Source organism: Melanotaenia boesemani, chromosome 2 (assembly GCF_017639745.1).
Source record: "Melanotaenia boesemani isolate fMelBoe1 chromosome 2, fMelBoe1.pri, whole genome shotgun sequence".
NCBI lineage: Eukaryota > Metazoa > Chordata > Actinopteri > Atheriniformes > Melanotaeniidae > Melanotaenia > Melanotaenia boesemani.
In genome coordinates, this window is record NC_055683.1 from 13173044 (window position 1) to 13191548 (window position 18505).

Consider the following 18505-nt stretch of genomic DNA (forward strand, 5'->3'; position numbering starts at 1 on the left):
AAATGCAATGAAGATTGATAACGCTTTCATGCTTTAGTTTAGCTTAGCTTAGCAATATATAAAGAAGTGTGTGCGTCTTCTCATCTAACATCCTTCCAGAAAGCAAACAAGCTTCATCCAAAATATTTTATTTAAAAAAATGTTTTAGTCTATAGCTAACCTAATAGATGCTTGATTCCATCCAGTGTCTTTCTGCAGCAGTGTAGCCGGTAGGGTGGGGAGGGGTGGAGGGATAATATTCTGTTTCCTTGTGTCTTGACGTAAGCGCTTCAGGTTTTAACACTTGCATTTGTTTATCCGTAACAAACAGCCCGAATCTCCCAAAGCATTCAAGCTACAGGCAAGTGTATCTCTGGCTTTCTTTTGAAAAAAAAAAGAAGAGTGTGTGATCCATTTTGATATCTGTGTGCATTTGCATGCCACTCTCTTTAAACCTCTGCTTCTTTCATAATGATATTGACGGACTAATCTAAGCTTCTTTCATTATGAGGTATTTGTTTGTGCTGGCTCAGTCTTCTCACATGGTTATTTGAAACTCAGTGAATCTGCCTTGAAACCGGCAGGCTTGTGGTATTAAAACACTTTGTTTAATCAGTTGGTTTGGGTTTATTAGAATTAAGATGTTCTATTAGAAACACATGTCAGTCAAATACCTGCTATGAATGTGTTCATATGGAGCCTGAGCCTGCGTGGCCTGTAGCATTCAGCAGTGTGCAGATCAGATCACAGCCGCACTAAACATCTCTCCTCACACTTTATTTTCCCATATTACTAAAATGAATGTTTGTCATTAGAAACCAAATTTTAAAAACTAGTCTTTGCCTTACTCATGCATGTTTTCCATCAGTAATAAGCTTTAGATGCATGTTTGTAGAGAATTTCAGATAATCTCACATGGATTTTCTGATATTAATTCACAATGTTTTGTCCCAGATTAACTTAGGTAAGACCACTCAGCCTCTTCTGGCACAACTACATCTTTTGTTTCTTTGTTTCTCCACAAAATTGACATTTTTTGGCTTTTTTCATCTGGCTACTTTCCCTTCTCCCCCCTGATGTTTCTCTGTCATCTGCAAATCTAATAACTGCAGAAGTTGAGGGAGTCTTATGAGTCCTATCATCCAACATTTTTGAGCAGACAAATACCTGTTTAATATGCTGTGTTTCAGCAGCTGAGAGTTGGAAGCTGCCACTCAGTGCGTCAGCGCTCCCTGGCCGGAGCGCACCATCCACGCTGACCTCCTTAATGCCGCTTTCCCCCTGCATTGCATTACAGCTGCCTCTGGGCAGGGGCCAGAGGAATGTAGGGCCGAGGATTAAGGGAGAAATATATGGTGCGGGAGAGGCGACTGGAAGGAGGTGGAAATTACTCAAAGCAGACTAGAAAAGACCTGACTTTCATAATCCTCTCAATGAGGATGTCAAATGGGCCATTTAAACAGACGTGTATGCATGTCTTTGTGAGAGATAACACTGAGAATGAACTCCTTTGTTATACTGATGAGCTACACCGTTAACACTTTTAGACACAGCAGACTGAACAAAGACAGTGAAAGAAGTTTTCTTAATACTTATATTGTTGCACTGTGTTCCTTGACTTATATGTCTGGGGAGGTAAATGAAATTATTTAGAGCTCAACATTTTTGCAAAATTCTATTTCTGGAGTTTGTTTCCATATTTAGTTGTACTGGTCAAGTTGACTGTTTTCCTAGTTTTACTATTTTATTCCTGTTTTTTCTCAGAAAAAAAAAATAGTGGCGATCCAGGGATGCTTATTCAGTTTAGCTCTTGAGTACTCGTCTGCCTCTGATTTTCTTTGTTTATTTGATTTTCATTGCTCTAATCTGCTTTAATCTAAAGCATTTGGACTGTGCCTTTGGCTTTTTGGTGGGGAAGAGTAGAGATGCAACAAGGAAAGGAGAGGATATCTGAGCAAGGGTCCAGACAGCCAGTAGTTGCAGTGTTGGTGTTTATCTCAGTCTCTGTCAGTATTATTTTTCTGCTATTCTATGCATAACATTTCAAAAAGCCTGTAGGTAGTCTATCTTATTAGATGATGGCTAAAACTGGCCAACCTACAGGAACAACCCGCCTGGTAAAACTTGCTCTGTTCCCTCTGAGCTGGCAGAGTCCAGAAGGGCCAGTTAGGACTATTTTTGTACTCCTGGTGCCCTGGTTAGAGGAAATGGTGTCATGTGTTAAAGAATCTGACGATTTGGGTTCCAGAATGCTTCATCTGCCTGTTAACTCAGGTTTTAGGATTCTGGAGGCAGCTGCACGACCATCCTGGTGGTACACCTTTCGGACACACCATATATGGTAAACGATCACAGCCAGAGGAATGTGCAGACCAGAAGAATGCTCTCACTCATCAGTCCAAGCTAAAACCCCCTCACCATAGCACATGTGGCAAAACACACTCACTTTAGTGCTTTTGTGGTTTCACAAGCTCCATCAAACTGTTTGGTTGTCTTGGCCTCTCAAACTTGTCGAGTTCCCTTGACAAAAATCACGTTGTACTGCAGTTGACTCAAGCAAAGCCAACAGAGCCATGATGAATTGCTGGCTGTCTGAAAGATTGGCTTAACATACTGACTTGGCTTCATTTTTCTCTCTCTGTTTTAAATAATTGATTTAGTCTTTCCAGCTTGTTTATGTTTAAAAAAATAAATAAGTGAATCAGATATAGTGATAGAAAAAGATCCAGTTTGTGCAAGGAGTTATAAGTGTCTGACAGCTTCTTACCTTTGTTTTGTTTTTTGTTTTTTTCTACAGGGTGAGTTGGAGCGCCAGCTCCTGCAAGCCAACCCCATCCTCGAATCATTTGGCAATGCCAAGACAGTGAAAAATGACAACTCATCTCGCTTTGTGAGTTTACATTCTTTAAACGAGAAATGGATTTATGTGTTTCTTAACTATGTACACAAAGTCATATTTATTACCCTAACTCATGAAGCATGTTTTTATTATCAGCGAGCCTTCTAATGTCACACAAACTCAAAGAAATACCATCAGTTTGCATGAGCATCATTAGAAAACGTCTGTTTCCATGCTAGTTCGTGATCTCTTGTTTAATCATTAGATGTCTTGTTTTACATTGAAATCAATTTTATAGTTTTTATAAAGTTTTTATAAGTTTTTATGTTTATAGACTGTAGCTCAGCTGACACACCAGCCACGTCTTCCATAGCTTTGCAGATTAACAGAGTGACCAAAAATTAAATAAATTACTAGAGCTTCTTAAGCTTACAAATCAATTCCCTTTATTTTAAATGCTAGCCATGCAACCAGCAGGAAGTTCCTGCTCCATGCCTGGAAATATTCTGGTTCATAACTCCTGTAAACCACAATTTGTTATTTTTGTCTTGGTTTTTCATATAAAATGTCAATTTGTGAGCTTTTGAGGGTTTAGTAGGTGGATTGAGTTACATTTAGACCAACCCATGGCTCTTAGTTTGCCTTGTTTTTAAATTTTACTCTGAGTGAACGTAGTACCAGCCTTCCCTTCAATCTGACCACAGAAAAATAGTCACCGTAGGTTTTACTATTTCTTAGATATTCATTTTTGGGTTATTTTATTACATAATTTAATAAAATATTTTTTAAAAACATGTGTATTTTATACAAGTAATAAAAAAAGGATGCCGTGCATCTAATATGATCTGTGTTACTAGGATTTCAACCATTTCAAGCTTTTCAGACTTCTTGGTGACTGAGTTAACCACGTGGCTGTGATTAAGCGCCTTGGCGTTCAGGTCCTCACCATTCCTGCTGTTTCAGATAAGAAGCAGTGGGTCCCGGCAGACAGATGGAGCGCACATATTCCCACACACTTACACACATTCACCGTCAGGAAACCACAGACATGCCTCAGATTCCTTCTGACCTGTTAACCTGGTACTTCCTAATAAAGGCATTTTCTTCCTATCTGCATGTCTGTCCTTTGCAAGAATCCACAAAGTGGTGTGTAAAAACCCAAAAGGAGGGAAAAATAGATAGATGACAGCTGCAGACACACACACACACAATTATGCCAGCATGCAGAGAGCAGCCTTTTAAGTTGAGCTCATCTGTTTTTTAACATAAATGTGTTCGTTGTTTCCTGCAGGGGAAGTTCATCAGAATCAACTTTGACGTCACAGGTTACATCGTCGGGGCCAACATTGAAACATGTATCCTCACTGCCGGGCCGAGCGTAGGAGCAGACGGATGAATTGGTGTTTAAAACACAATGAGGAGGGCTGAACCAGAGTGCAGACTGAGTTTAGAGAGCAGTGGGACGGTTGTGCGACTCACCACGGCTTAAGAATGCAGCTTCCATTCTGCATGTTCCCCACGCGAAGCTAGAGGGCATTGAACTGTAAAGAAACAAAGCTTTCTTTGTTATTCCTCACTTTTATTAAAGCTCATTATTCCTGGTGAGGAAAATAACCGGAAAACCTTCTGAGATTTTTTTTTTTTTTTTATAAGGCTTGTAGACATAATTTTGTGGAAATCTAGGAATTTAAGAAATATTTTTAATAAGATTTTTTTTTTAATGGCCCCGCTTCTTAACCGTCTTTTCTCTTTTATAAGATGACAGTTTCATTTTCCCCTGCCAGCCCTTAACTTTTGCTCTCAGATCTCCTGGAGAAGTCGAGGGCCATTAGACAGGCAAAGGATGAGAGGACCTTCCACGTTTTCTACCGCCTGCTGGCAGGAGCTGGAGAGCATCTTCGCAGTGAGTGTCCCAGGAGCAAATAAACAAAAGAATCAAAGCAATGACAGCGAGATTTCCTTTGTGTGCTTGTTTGCTTCAGGCGAGGAACGGAGCTTCAGAGAACTGGTTTATATTAGAACCAGTGCAGCAAAAACTGCCTGTCTGGTTTGCTTTTAATTGACCTCACTGGCACATTGTTTCAGGATGATGCAGAAGATATTTTGTGAACAGTTGGGTCCAACTATTACAACATATTTCCCCTGCAAACCGATTAAGTATTACTTAAGCCCTCCGTGCACTGCACAAACAACCTGGATACCAACAAACACAGCTCTTTAATTTAAAAGATTTGATTGTTTTATGGTGTTATTTATTTAATCTTTTAACTTAAACTTTATTGTGTTTGTAATGAACAGAAAAGGATGGAAATAGTAAAGAAAAACAAAACAGAGGATGTTTTACAAATGATGTGTCACTGAGTAACGTTGCAATTTGGAGGATGAGCTCAACATACATTTGAAAAATTATCTATATATATATATATATAAATAAGTAGAGAAAAATGATCCAGTTTACTTTGCCACAGAGTTATGTCTCATAATTCAGGAAATAATGGATATTTTAATGCATTAGAGTTTTCCACAGCTGCTGCTCTTTATTATAAAGTTCTGTTAGATGGGTCCCTTCCATGTGGTCTGCAGCCATCTTTCAGTGGATCTGCATCCTTCTAATTCACTGCTATCAGTCTTTTTTCCACTTGTTAGAATTAGCTGGTGAACTTTAGACAAAAGTCCTTCAATAAAAGAGTTCAACATGTGTAAAGCCAGCTCACAATGAAGAGGATAGTCAACAAGTTCAGCCAAAGCTGTAGAACATTTTCCCAGAATGTTTGTATTTCTCTGCATGACCAAACCATGTGAATAAGGGTACCCTCGCTCACAGTGCTGAGTTAGTTTAACCCATATTGTACAGTCAAATGTGGATTTCCAGATGGGAAGAGTTTTACAGACATAATCCCATTCAAGGATCTGCCTAAATCAGTTTCCCAGTTCCTCAGAACTTCATTTTCTGAATATTTTCTGAAATATTGTTCAAGAATTTATATGTTTTTGATGTATTTAAAAAAAAAACACAAGTTGAAATTGTTTTAACCCCTTTTTGTCAGTGTTTGCACAGTAATTGATGTGCAATGCTTGTATAAATATATAGATGCTATACATCCACATTACCAGGAGAGAGTCAGCTTAAAGCTTAACAAAGCCAATTTTACGAAAATAAACGGCAATTCAAACCACAAGCACTTGAATAGACAAATGCTGAAAACAAGTAAACAGGGCTTTAGAAACAAAGAGACATAATTATGCTAATACACTTCACAAACACAGAGTCTAAACTAAAATCAGTTCAACATGTAGGAAAACACATATAAGTAGAAAAAAAGAATGTGGTGATATAAATGCCTTTAGATGATTAATTATCCTTAAAAAGCTTTTTTATTTTCTTCTCCAGCGGACCTCCTCCTCGAGGGTTTCAACAACTACCGCTTCCTGTCCAATGGCAACATTCCCATCCCAGGTCAGCAGGACAAGGACAACTTCCAGGAGACGATGGATGCCATGCACATCATGGGTTTCTCCCATGATGAGATAGTCTGTGAGTACAAGTTCCAGATGTGCTCTGAAACATAGCACATCCTCCTTTCACAATAAAACAATTGTTTTTCTTCTTCTTTTTTTTATGTGTTGGCATGACCTTCCTTTCATCTTGCCCCCTCTTTGCCAGGCATGTTGAAGGTGGTCTCGGCGGTGCTTCAGTTTGGCAACGTTGTCTTTAAAAAGGAGAGAAACACGGATCAAGCCTCCATGCCTGAGAACACAGGTAAACACTCCACATCTGTGAGAGGACTCTGACCTTCCTGCTGATAGAAAACAGCCTGCACGTATTACGTGCCGTCATTATTTTCTACTTTGAGCATATGCTTCAGATGAAACATGACTATGCAGAAGATATATTATGTGACTCTTCATATAGGAATGCTTGTAATGTTTGGATCATGTCTGCACCACCAGATGCTCCTAAAATCTCAGCTACATCATTGGCACATAAGGCAAAAGTTGAATGCATTTTATAGTTAGTAATATTAAATTAGCTGTCGCATTTAACACGATGAGAAGAGTTTAGTTAAAGAAATCCCTTCTGAGGTCTCTGACCAGCCAAGATTTGCATTGTGTGGGTGAGACCACACACCTTTGTTAGAACAGCCCACTTCCACCTAATAGTCAACAAAGCCTTGGCCGAAAATAAGAAATTTAAACTAAAAAAAACCCAACAAAAAAGCAGTTTGGTTATAATTTTATTGGGCGGTTATTTGGGTGGAAGGGTGTTAGATACTTTGTAATAAATACACCCCTTTTTTTATTAGTTTAGAGCCAATATAATGACTTAATTTTATTTTTCACTCATATTTTGGTTCTTTAGCTGCTTGTTGGTGTGAAGTCTGTTTAAAACATAAAATCTTTCATTAATTTAAAATATGTTTTACATTAAAGTCTAAAAGTTGCTAAATCTAGCTAAATGAGTAGCTAAATGAGCATTCCCCCCATGCATGATTGTGGATAGATTTGCAGTGTGTGTTTAAATTAAAATTATAAGGGTCAATCTTACCATTCATATGCGAGGGTATAAGACAGAAGCAGGAAATTAGCTGATGTTGTGTATCTACCTTCTGCTTCAGAAGTATCTGATTTTTAATTCAGTTATTTCATCATCACATCAGCTGTAGAGACATACGATAGTGTAAATTTAATATTATAAGAACTAATGTTATCTTCTGTCTGCTGGTAAAAATGTGTATTTGTTCAGTAAGCTGAGTGCTTTGTGTTTTCTGCTTCTCTCAGCGGCACAGAAACTCTGCCACCTGCTTGGGATGAACGTCATGGAGTTCACCCGAGCCATCCTCACCCCCAGGATCAAAGTGGGACGAGACTATGTGCAGAAGGCACAGACTAAAGAGCAGGTGAGCGGTCAGTGTGGGTCAGTTCATCTCTAGATTCATTTTAATTTAATTCAGTTCACTTCAGCTTTATTTGTGTAAGGCAAGGCAAATTTATTTGTATAGCATATTTCATGTACAAGACAATTCGAAGTGCTTTACATAAAACATTAAAAGCATTACAGCAGGGAGCAGCAACGACATTAAAACAACAAAGTCATCTCAAGGCACTTTACAGGTGAAATTACTTCAACCAGTTATTGGATTACACCTCAAAAAGACAGGAAATAATGATAAATATCCCTTAACAGTTTCTAAAACTTGGGTTAATATTTTCTGTCTTGTGTCATATGATCAATAGAATGAGATAAAACTGCTGGACACCAGAACCTGGGACTGCTCAACACTTTTCAGTGAAAACCTTTCATATCAAATGTTATTGCATCTGTTTATAAACTAAGATTCTGCAGTCATTTTCTCAGCTGTTAAACCTGAGAAAGTTGAAGTTTAGTCTGTTCTTTCTGTTTAGACTATACATAAAATCTATAACACATGTTTGGACGGGCCGTTCATGGCACCTGGCTAATTTGTAGCCAGTCTGATGTCCTACTGAGACAAATCTGCGTCCCTACAGACTATAAAACAGCATTACCATGTTTTAAGTCATACACTGCCCTGCTATCTCTCAGGGTTATTTATTATTAACATTTGTGTGTCTTTGCTCTTTGTCTTACCTCAGGCTGATTTTGCAGTGGAAGCCCTGGCCAAGGCGACGTACGAGCGGCTGTTCCGCTGGCTGGTCCACCGCATCAACAAGGCCCTGGACAGGACCAAGCGGCAGGGGGCCTCCTTCATTGGCATACTAGATATCGCTGGCTTTGAGATTTTTGAGGTGATAATGCTTTATTACAATCTTTCATGGGTCTGTAAAGATAAGAAACTAATTTTTTTTTTTTTTTTTTTATTTATTAAGTCAATATATGCCCAATTAGGTGCAGATTTGATCATAGTCTGACTTTGGCTTTTCACTTTTCTTCCAGCTGAACTCATTTGAGCAGCTTTGCATCAACTACACCAACGAGAAGCTGCAGCAGCTCTTCAACCACACCATGTTCATCCTGGAGCAAGAGGAGTACCAGAGGGAGGGCATCGAGTGGAGCTTCATCGACTTTGGCCTCGACCTGCAGCCCTGCATCGACCTCATCGAGAGGCCGGTCGGTGGTCCTCTGTCTGTACATGCGACTGCTCGTCTTCTCTGTAAATGTCCAGCTTTTGACACAATATGTCTTCCCAGAATAATCCACCTGGAATTCTGGCTTTACTGGACGAGGAGTGCTGGTTTCCCAAGGCCACAGACAAGACGTTTGTAGACAAAGTGCTGCAGGAGCAGGGAACGCACACAAAGTTTCAGAAACCACGACAACTCAAGGACAAAGCTGACTTCTGCATCATCCACTACGCAGGAAGGGTACGTTTATAAGATAAGATGAGATAAGATAAGATAAGATAAGATAAGATGTAAAAAATTGAGGAGTTAAAAATAATCTGTGTGTAATTTTGAAAACTAACGATGTCACTTTTCATGAGCTGAAGTTTTTTCATGTTATGCTTTTTTGCGCAGCAGCTTTGCGTCTTCCTCGTCTTTAGTGCAAACTAAGCTGGTCTCATGGCGTAGTTTCCCAGGTCACAGCATAAAAACAAAAGGCCAGTTGTTGTTCTGCTGCTGCAGTAAACCCACATCTGGTTCAGATTGGTGAGACTGAGTCTTTGATGCCTGGTGGTTACATAACTGAAGCTCTGAACTTTCACCTTTGTGTGGAGATCTGGCATCTCCAACGGGAAAAATGATCCACCTCAACATTCCTGAGAAGGTGCCTGTCAGTCATAAGTCTGGTATTACCTCTGCGATGATAGTTTAATTATGGTTTACCTGCGTCTTCTTTTCTTCTTAACAACATGTATTTGCAAATACAGAAAACAAAGAATCAGTCCTGGACTTTATCCTTACCACCGCAAAGAGGTCAAAATGCAAGTTTATTCCCGATCCTGGATCCAGGTTTTATTCGAATTTCACAAAATAAATCCTGAGTGACGGTGATACCGAAGAGGAAAATAAGTGTAAACATTGTGAGTTTGCTTTTCCAGGACTCTGATTAAACCCACATGCAGATCTTCAACTCAGATTACTGCAAGTGTCACTTCTGTTCTGTCTTAATCCAACACTCTCCCCTGGAAATCACATGTCTGAAAAGCACACACAAGTCATTACCGTGTTTCAGTGAACATGATCATTCCACAGGTCCTGACACTGCCACCAGTCAAATGCAATGAGCAGTTAATACCAAACACACACTTTAGCTCTTTTTCATATTTGTAATGTCAGTTTTGCATGCAGCTATTTCATGAGATTTATTAAAAGTCTGACAACTCTTTGGATGGTCCTGGCGTAGCACACTGCACATCTGGTGCCGACAGAAAATCCAAACCACTGCATGGTGGTATGCGGAAACGCTGTTGGAAACAGCAGATCTTAACTGACATTTGAGACATTTGCAGAGGCAGCTGATCAGGGACTAATCTTGTAACAGTGTATTTAGATAATATTTAGATTTTTACGTTGACATCGCTTCGGTATGAGAGTGAGAAAGAAAGAGGATGGGAAATTAAAAAAAGCTTTTCTGTGGTTTGCTTTTTCCGTGTCAGTTTCCCAAATCTTATGTAACCACATCATAACTGAGGTATTTTCTTTCTACTTGAGTCCCTGCCTTAGCATATTTCTAATTCTGACCATTTGATGTAATTTTAATAAATTTAACACTAGAACAGCCTCTATTCTGTAACTACTAGAACAGCCCAAGCAGCTACTTAAACCCTGGTTAATTCCCTTTATAAGTATACAGCTAAGATAATGTTACGTTTAATAATAGCTTAATAATCCATCTATTTTCTATACCACTTACTCTAGTCCATCGCAGGGCCAACACAGAAAGACCAATAACCATTCACACTCACACCTAGGGAGGATTTAGAGTGACCAGTTAACCTAGCATGCATGTATGTGGACATAAGGAGGAAGCTGGAGTCCCAGGAGAGAACACACACATGCTCCATGCAAACTCCACACAGAAAGGCCTCTGTTTGATAAACAGGAGGCTCAAACCAGCGACCTTCTTGCTGTGAGGCCACGGTGCTAACCACCACACCACACCACTGTGCAACCATAGCTAAAATAATGTTTTATAAAATATAGAAACAATTTGTGTAGCCTAAAAAAATATTTGTAGCTTAACAAATAACAATCAGCAGGTGGAATACAGTAATTAAGAACACAGAAAAACACGAGTCAGTAACAAGAGTTATATGAAGGCAAGAATATTTATATGACCATCACTGTTTAGGCTATGATGTAAATCTCCAGTCAGATGACACACAACCGCTGACATGCCAACAAAACCTCGGACCCTCTGCAGGTGTCAGAGGTTTTATTGTTACTGCAGATTCTCCATACCTGACCCCGCCTCCTTTCAGGAGTCTGCCACAACTTTGAATTGTGTTGCAGTCCACTTGTTTCACCTGCCTCACTGGTGTTTCTCCAGTATAAACTCCACCCAAAGTTCCTCTGGCTGCTTCTGTGGAAACGTTCTTTGAGCTGTTTGGGTGCCAGTGCTTGAAGATGATGTGGGCATTTACAGACTTTTATCGTCCATTCATTATAAGTACCAGACATACAGGGGAATCAAAATGCTGTATTTATTCCTACAAGGTTCAGTATGATGTAAAATATATCAGTGCGGCATCTCCGTGTAGTACCCTTTACTGAATATATTCATGTCATCTGACCCAGAAGTCTGAAAATAATCCTGTGTGGTCCAAATGAAATAGATAATAATTAAGATCATCATACTTCCTCTGCTCTTTATTTACTAAATATAAAAAATAATTTAAATGAAAATTCAGACAGTTTCAGAAAAAGCCAGAGACCAGCAAGATTTTATGATTTTATTTGACAAAGTTATTATTTTTAATTGGTCAAAATGGCCATGTTGTTCCGTTGTGGTGTTCAGGGGAATGTAACGCATCAGCACATTTATTGACTACTAAAACACTCATGAGTGACTGTGTGTCTGTAGGTGGACTACAAAGCTGATGAATGGCTCATGAAGAACATGGATCCTCTGAACGATAACGTCGCCACGCTCCTTCACCAGTCCACCGATAAATTTGTGGCTGAGCTCTGGAAAGATGGTGAGAGTCTCTTTTGCTGTTTTTTGTGAAGCTGAACATCATACTGACAGGTTTCATTACACAAAAGTAGTAATAACTCAGCGAATTGTATGTTTAATAAAAGAAAATATGCTTTCTCCCCCCACAAACAGAATTAGTAATCTTAGCATGCGGACTCATCCAATACATTTATATCCCAGAGCTGGATGTTATTAATATCACATATTAAACTGTATGTTGCTTATATTCAGGAAAACGATGATGTAACATTTTCTGGACTAATATGAGAAGCTGTGAAAACACTGATGTACTCATACTGTCATATTTTAGTTGAAGAACTAACATTTGCTTTTCAGTCCTCTGGTTCTAACATCCTCTCAGTGCAGATTTATGCCTGTGGGAGGATGAAGGATGGGTGTTTGTGTTTGCACGCCTGCTCTCTTTTCTCCCTCACTCTCCTGTCTTCTCTCTCTGTTGCTGTAGACATTCAGACGTTTCAGAGAGCCTCTTTCTATGACAATGTGTCTGGGCTCCATGAAGCTCCAGGTGAATGATAGTAACCTCTGTGTGTCGCACACTGCTTCTCGTCCTTCCCTGTCCTGTCACAGCTGCACTCTGCACCCACCTGAAAGCTCTGCTGTGGCTTTGCATGGCTCCAACTTGTGTTTTATTTAAAACCTCTGACTCTAAAAATGTTCATTCCTCTGTTGATGCTAGTGGCTCACTGCCACTGTGAATGTTATAGCAACTATGGCTTAAATGTCAAGTCATGTAAGGCTTTAGAAATACTGTATAATATAATCAAATGATACAGCTGCTGTCTAAAGGCTGAAATCATAAGACTATAAATATGTTTACAGAATGTTTATCTGTTTAAATTGTGCATTTAGGTTCTGCTTATAGGCTCTGATACATTGTGGAGGTTACAGTTAGGACACTTAACTAGTTAATGCATGATCAGAGCCAGTGTCACCACTTCAGATACTCTCGTCTTACTCAGTGTAATGAGTTTAGCTTTCAGAAGCCCCATCTGAACCACCAGCAGATGGAATAGCCATTTCCAAAATGTTCCTTATATATTGGTGCTGTCATTTATTTGTATCAGAAAAACTTAATTTCTCTGCGTGCCAGATATCTGATCCAACTCTATGGCATTAATCATGTTTTATTTTAAAAGATAAATAAATAATATGCTGCAGAAGTGCAAAGTACAAAGATTTTAAAATGTTTACTAAACTTTCATTAATTAGTTATATGATAATTAGGTATCTCAGCAAGACTAGCTCAGAAGATGTGATGTAATGTCAAAAAAACAAACTATTTTTAGAGAAAGTACTTGAACCCCTTTGAGTTTAAAAATTGCTAATTGCATGATGAAATGAGTATATCTCTGCAACCACAAGCTCAATTTAAGAAAAAGAAACACTTCATTTGCTGATTTGCTGAGATGTGTGTCAGTACGTACGTTACTAGTAAAGAATAAATAAAGATGGCACACTACACAAATAAAAACAAATAATTTGAGGATGAAATGCTCTAATCATAAACAAATCATAAAACAGCGTGAACATGATTTCTGCAAAGGCCAGTAAAGTAAAGCAGAACAAATTAGAAATTTTTTAGAACAGATTAGTCTCAATGTCCCCCACTTGGGGACTTCAGGTTTTTAAAAGGTTAAACTGAGATTTTTCTAACTCAGGACTCAAGTCTCATCCTTAGGACATTTTAAAGACGATCAACATCCAGTCAGTGTGTAATCAGGCTTTAAAAAATCTCTGGACTGCTTGTGTGACAGGAGAGCTGTTAGAGCAGAAACTCTTACAACAGTCTGGAAACAATAAGCTGTTAACCCCATGAAATAATGCAGTAAATGACTTTAACAGTTTTCCTTCACCAAAGGTGCATATTAAGATATTCTGTGTAAGTGATTGAGCCATAAGATTCATATAATATTTTTATAAACAATAAATCACATAACAGGACATTTTTGTGTTTATTTTTCTTTGCTTTTTGTCTTTACTGGACAGTTTGCAGGTGAGTGGCCAGACAGATTAAAAGTTGGCGTTAGAGACGCCTAAAACAGGGAGTTGGGTTGCATTCTGATTCATTTTTATTAAAAATGAAGAAAACAGTTCAAACTTCATTCTGATCTACGATATTGAGTTCTTGGTTGCATTTCCTGACTTGTGGACTGAAATTAGATTCCACCGTTAGATAAATTGTAGCACGGGGCAGATAAACCAGCTGTTGGCTAACGTAGCCTGCGTTAATGTTGCGTCTCTTCATGCTTAGAACATAGCAAACCCTCTTCAGCTGAATGTATCAGTCGTTATCGGCAGAATTTCCTGTTCAACATCCATGTCATTTAATCGACAATGAAAGATTTGTTTTGTCAGCTTTTTTTCATTTTTGCATAATTAAAATGATGAATTCAGAAAAGAAGATTAATTTTCTTGAGTAAACGATGTCATTAAAGCCTTTTGTTTTATCACCAGTTGACCGGATTGTGGGTCTGGACCAGGTTGCAGGTATGAACGAGACGGCATTCGGTGCCGCCTACAAGACCAAGAAGGGCATGTTCCGTACCGTGGGACAGCTGTACAAGGAGCAGCTGTCGAAACTGATGGCCACACTCAGAAACACTAACCCCAACTTTGTCCGCTGCATCATCCCCAACCATGAAAAACGAGTGAGTCTTAACACCTGAGCGTTATGAAGTGTTATGTACTTGTATGGGACGCACTCGCTATTACACCTGCTGCTGCACAGACACACGCTGCTAAATGTTGAGCTTATTCAGCCATTTTCCTTCTCCCTCCATTCTCAGGCTGGTAAACTAGACCCCCACCTGGTTCTGGACCAGCTGAGATGTAACGGTGTCCTGGAGGGGATTCGTATCTGCAGACAGGGATTCCCCAACCGTATCGTCTTCCAGGAGTTCAGACAGAGGTACTGATTTAGTAAAACATCACATTATTCATACAATCAGGTTAAAAACATAATTACAGATAAAGGAGTCATCCACTGTCTCTGCTCTGTGTTTAGGTATGAGATTCTCACACCCAATGCCATTCCCAAGGGCTTCATGGATGGAAAACAGGCCTGTGAGAGAATGGTAAGGAATATAAATCACTGCAAACAGCAGTCTGAGCATTAAATATCACTTAGTGAAATTATAATTTCAACTTCTCCTGTTTTCTATCCGTTGGTAGATTCAAGCGCTGGAGCTGGATGGAAACCTCTTCCGTATCGGTCAGAGTAAGATCTTCTTCAGGGCTGGAGTTCTGGCCCACTTGGAGGAAGAGAGGGACCTGAAAATCACTGACATCATCATTTTCTTCCAGGCCGTCTGTCGAGGGTATCTGGCCCGCAAGTAAGAGTTTATTTCCTACCTCCTGTCTGTCAGAGCCATGCCATCGGATCACAAAAATCAGATTTTACTGCTGACTCACTCAGTTTGTTGTCTTCTCTGCTTGTGATGCTTCAGGGCTTTTGCTAAGAAGCAGCAGCAGCTCAGCGCCCTGAAAGTCCTCCAGAGAAACTGTGCTGCCTACTTGAAATTACGTCATTGGCAGTGGTGGAGACTTTTCACTAAGGTGTGTGTTCTCTGTTACAATCTGTCCCAAAACTTAGATCTAGAAGAGAAATGGTCAGATTTATCTCTAGAGATCACACAGTTTAGTTTCTTTACCTCAGCAGTATAAGGATCCTCTAGTATGGCAGGTAGAGTGTGTAAGTGGTTTAATTCGCCCCTGCAGGTGAAGCCTCTGCTGCAGGTGACCAGGCAGGAGGAGGAGATGCAGGCCAAAGATGAAGAGTTGGTGAAAGTCAAGGAGAAGCAGATGAAGGTGGAGGGAGAACTGGTGGAGATGGAGAGGAAACATCAGCAGGTCAGTCACTGCTACAGGAAAAACTGTCCTATTAAATGATGGATTAATTTGCTGCATATTTGAGGCATTAACACTATTAATGTGCAGCTGCTTGAAGAGAAAAACATCCTCGCAGAGCAGCTGCAGGCGGAGACAGAGCTGTTTGCAGAGGCAGAGGAGATGAGAGCTCGTCTGGCATCCAAGAAACAAGAGCTGGAGGAGATTCTGCATGACCTGGAGTCCAGGCTGGAGGAAGAAGAGGAGAGAACCCAAGGCATGCAGAACGAGAAGAAAAAGATGCAGTCCCACATCCAGGTTTGTCCAAGAGTAATGAACCTTATTACACCATCTTAGCTTTGACTCCAACCTGTCTACACGGGTTGGTCGGCGTGGGGGTGGTGGTCTGAGAGCCCTCTGGGCTTCGCCACCTGCAGGCTCCCAGCTAGAACCGGGTCAGTGTTACATGTCATGCTGTTGCTTTTTCATGCCACACACCAGATTAGGAATATTAACAGATTAATCTAGATTAGGGTGGGCATTCGGGTGGTGTTCTGTCTGGATTGATGGCATGTGTGGCTGCAGTGTTCGGGACGTTTTGGGCCCCTGCTGCTTTTCCTCATGTTGCTTAGTGGGACCGTCCTCGCAGACTGTGGTTGGGAGGTTGGCAGGGCAGGGACATAATAAGACAATTATTTATTTATTTAACTTCTTTTTTACTTTGTTATTCTCATATATGTATTTGTTTTCCTTTTTGTCTTACTAGCCGGGTAGGCAGAGTTTTCACTCCATTTAAACTGGGCGATCAGCCGGGGCATGACCCAACTACTTATTTGTTAGGGGGCTCTCTAATAAACACTGCAGACTACAACCTGGAAGAAATATGTACACAATTATCGGTTTATTATTCATTTTTTTGTTGTTTTTATGATCAATTTTGCCCTGAAAGTTTTCACTGGCCAATGCTTTCCTCTACACTTGCACTGTATATTATATTATCACTGTGTGCACAAAAGAAAAAAACAGTATAAATACCACTGAAACACTGGATGCTGAAAATCACATGTAGCTTTTTATTTTAGAGCATAATAATCTCAAACTGTGTAAAAACAAGCTACCTATGGTTGTTGCTGTAATTTGTGTTTTGTAGGACCTGGAAGAACAGTTGGATGAGGAGGAGGCTGCCAGGCAGAAGCTTCAGCTCGAGAAAGTCACAGCTGAAGCTAAAATGAAGAAGTATGAAGAAGACATTTTGCTACTAGAGGACCAGAACTCCAAATTCCTGAAGGTGAGAGGATGCACGCTTTAAAGGAGCCATGGTTGGAGAAAAGTATGTTGTAGAGCCATAAAAAGTAGAGCTAAAATGAGCTTGCTGTCTGCTGACCTGCCTGCATCTCTGCACTCTCCAGGAGAAGAAGCTGTTTGAGGACAGAATCAATGAGGTGACATCGATGCTAACTGAAGAAGAAGAGAAGGCCAAAAATCTGGGAAAGGTCAAAAACAAGCAGGAGATGATGATGGTCGACCTGGAGGGTAAAGAAGCTCAAGTACATGTTCACCGTGCTGCAGTTATCTTTTACTAAACTTTTGTGTCCTTTGATTTCTCATTTAGAGAGACTAAAAAAAGAGGAGAAAACTCGACAGGAGCTCGAAAAGGCGAAGAGGAAGCTGGACGGGGAGACATCCGACTTCCAGGACCAGATATCAGAGCTACAGTCCCAGATTGAAGAGTTTAAAGGTCAGCTGGTCAAGAAGGAAGATGAGCAGCAGATGATGCAGACCAGGTAGGAGATGAAACACCTCCGCTCACTGCAGTGAAAGCAGTTCAGCTTCAGTTCAGTCTTACATAACAGTGTGAGCTAAATGTGGGTTTTAACAGCTTCAGCGCTGTTTCACTCAGATTCTTCTTTACAGTCTGAGTCAGTGTGAGTTTAGAGCATTACAGAGCAGCCTTCATACCTCACTGAAGCAAGGAAAACGCACAACCATTAGTCTGGAAGGTTCTGTTGCAGCAGAAAGACTCCAGACAGGTTTACAGCAGTGATTTTATTATGCTGTAATAATTGTGATATTTTACTTGCTGTTGAGCTTCATTTAGACCTGTTGGAGTAAAAAAAAGAAAACAGATGCTGCCACCCAGCGGAGACTTTACATATTACCATGACTTCCTCTCAGGACCTACATTTGTCTCACACTTTGTTTACTTTTGTTGTTTTTAAAGTGTGTTTTAAATAAAGTTGCAGTTGTAGTTTTTACATTTAGGGAGCCACACTTATAATCTGTTAACCTGGTGTGGAGCAAGACTTCTCGCTGCTTTCCGAAGGTCTTTTAAAGTCTTCTTTTAGACCAGGCATGTCAAACTGGTCCAGCAAAGGGCCGTGTGGCTGCAGGTTTTTGTTCCAGCCAGCCAAGAGCACACAGTTTGACCAATCAGCTGTCTGAAGACTGAGATCAGTTGATTGAATCAGTCAAATCTGGTGTGCTGCTGCTTGGTTGGAACAAAAACCTGCAGCCACACGGCCCTTTGCTGGACCAGTTTGACATATGTGTTTTAGACGTTATTTACAATCCAGTCCTCCGCTAACCATTTTCTTTTTAGTAAAATGTGTTTTGTTTGTTTTTCTTTTTGTTTCTTTCAATTTTATCATTTGTTCATATTTTATTAGTTGTATCTATAAAAAATGGAGAACATAATCCTGAACAGGTACTAGCTGAAAACTTCA

At 39.9% G+C, this 18505-nt stretch overlaps 1 protein-coding gene across 5 annotated transcripts in view; it reads left to right on the plus strand.

Moving 5' to 3' along the window:
- LOC121647328 (myosin-10) overlaps positions 1 to 18505 on the plus strand; it is a 59007-nt gene that overhangs the window by 31095 nt on the left and 9407 nt on the right. For 2 of the 5 annotated variants that reach the window (XM_041996660.1, XM_041996666.1), the window contains exons 6-27: positions 311 to 340; positions 2777 to 2869; positions 4110 to 4173; positions 4623 to 4721; positions 6210 to 6353; positions 6483 to 6578; positions 7598 to 7716; positions 8432 to 8584; positions 8733 to 8906; positions 8987 to 9160; positions 11823 to 11937; positions 12400 to 12462; positions 14412 to 14605; positions 14744 to 14865; positions 14962 to 15031; positions 15129 to 15289; positions 15404 to 15512; positions 15675 to 15806; positions 15894 to 16100; positions 16933 to 17070; positions 17192 to 17315; positions 17395 to 17566. In XM_041996660.1, coding sequence (XP_041852594.1) covers positions 311 to 340; positions 2777 to 2869; positions 4110 to 4173; positions 4623 to 4721; positions 6210 to 6353; positions 6483 to 6578; positions 7598 to 7716; positions 8432 to 8584; positions 8733 to 8906; positions 8987 to 9160; positions 11823 to 11937; positions 12400 to 12462; positions 14412 to 14605; positions 14744 to 14865; positions 14962 to 15031; positions 15129 to 15289; positions 15404 to 15512; positions 15675 to 15806; positions 15894 to 16100; positions 16933 to 17070; positions 17192 to 17315; positions 17395 to 17566 — 2753 coding nt within the window. The remainder of the gene's footprint in view (positions 1 to 310; positions 341 to 2776; positions 2870 to 4109; positions 4174 to 4622; positions 4722 to 6209; positions 6354 to 6482; positions 6579 to 7597; positions 7717 to 8431; positions 8585 to 8732; positions 8907 to 8986; positions 9161 to 11822; positions 11938 to 12399; positions 12463 to 14411; positions 14606 to 14743; positions 14866 to 14961; positions 15032 to 15128; positions 15290 to 15403; positions 15513 to 15674; positions 15807 to 15893; positions 16101 to 16932; positions 17071 to 17191; positions 17316 to 17394; positions 17567 to 18505) is intronic. The other 3 variants (XM_041996674.1, XM_041996684.1, XM_041996693.1) reach the window with 3 other exon arrangements.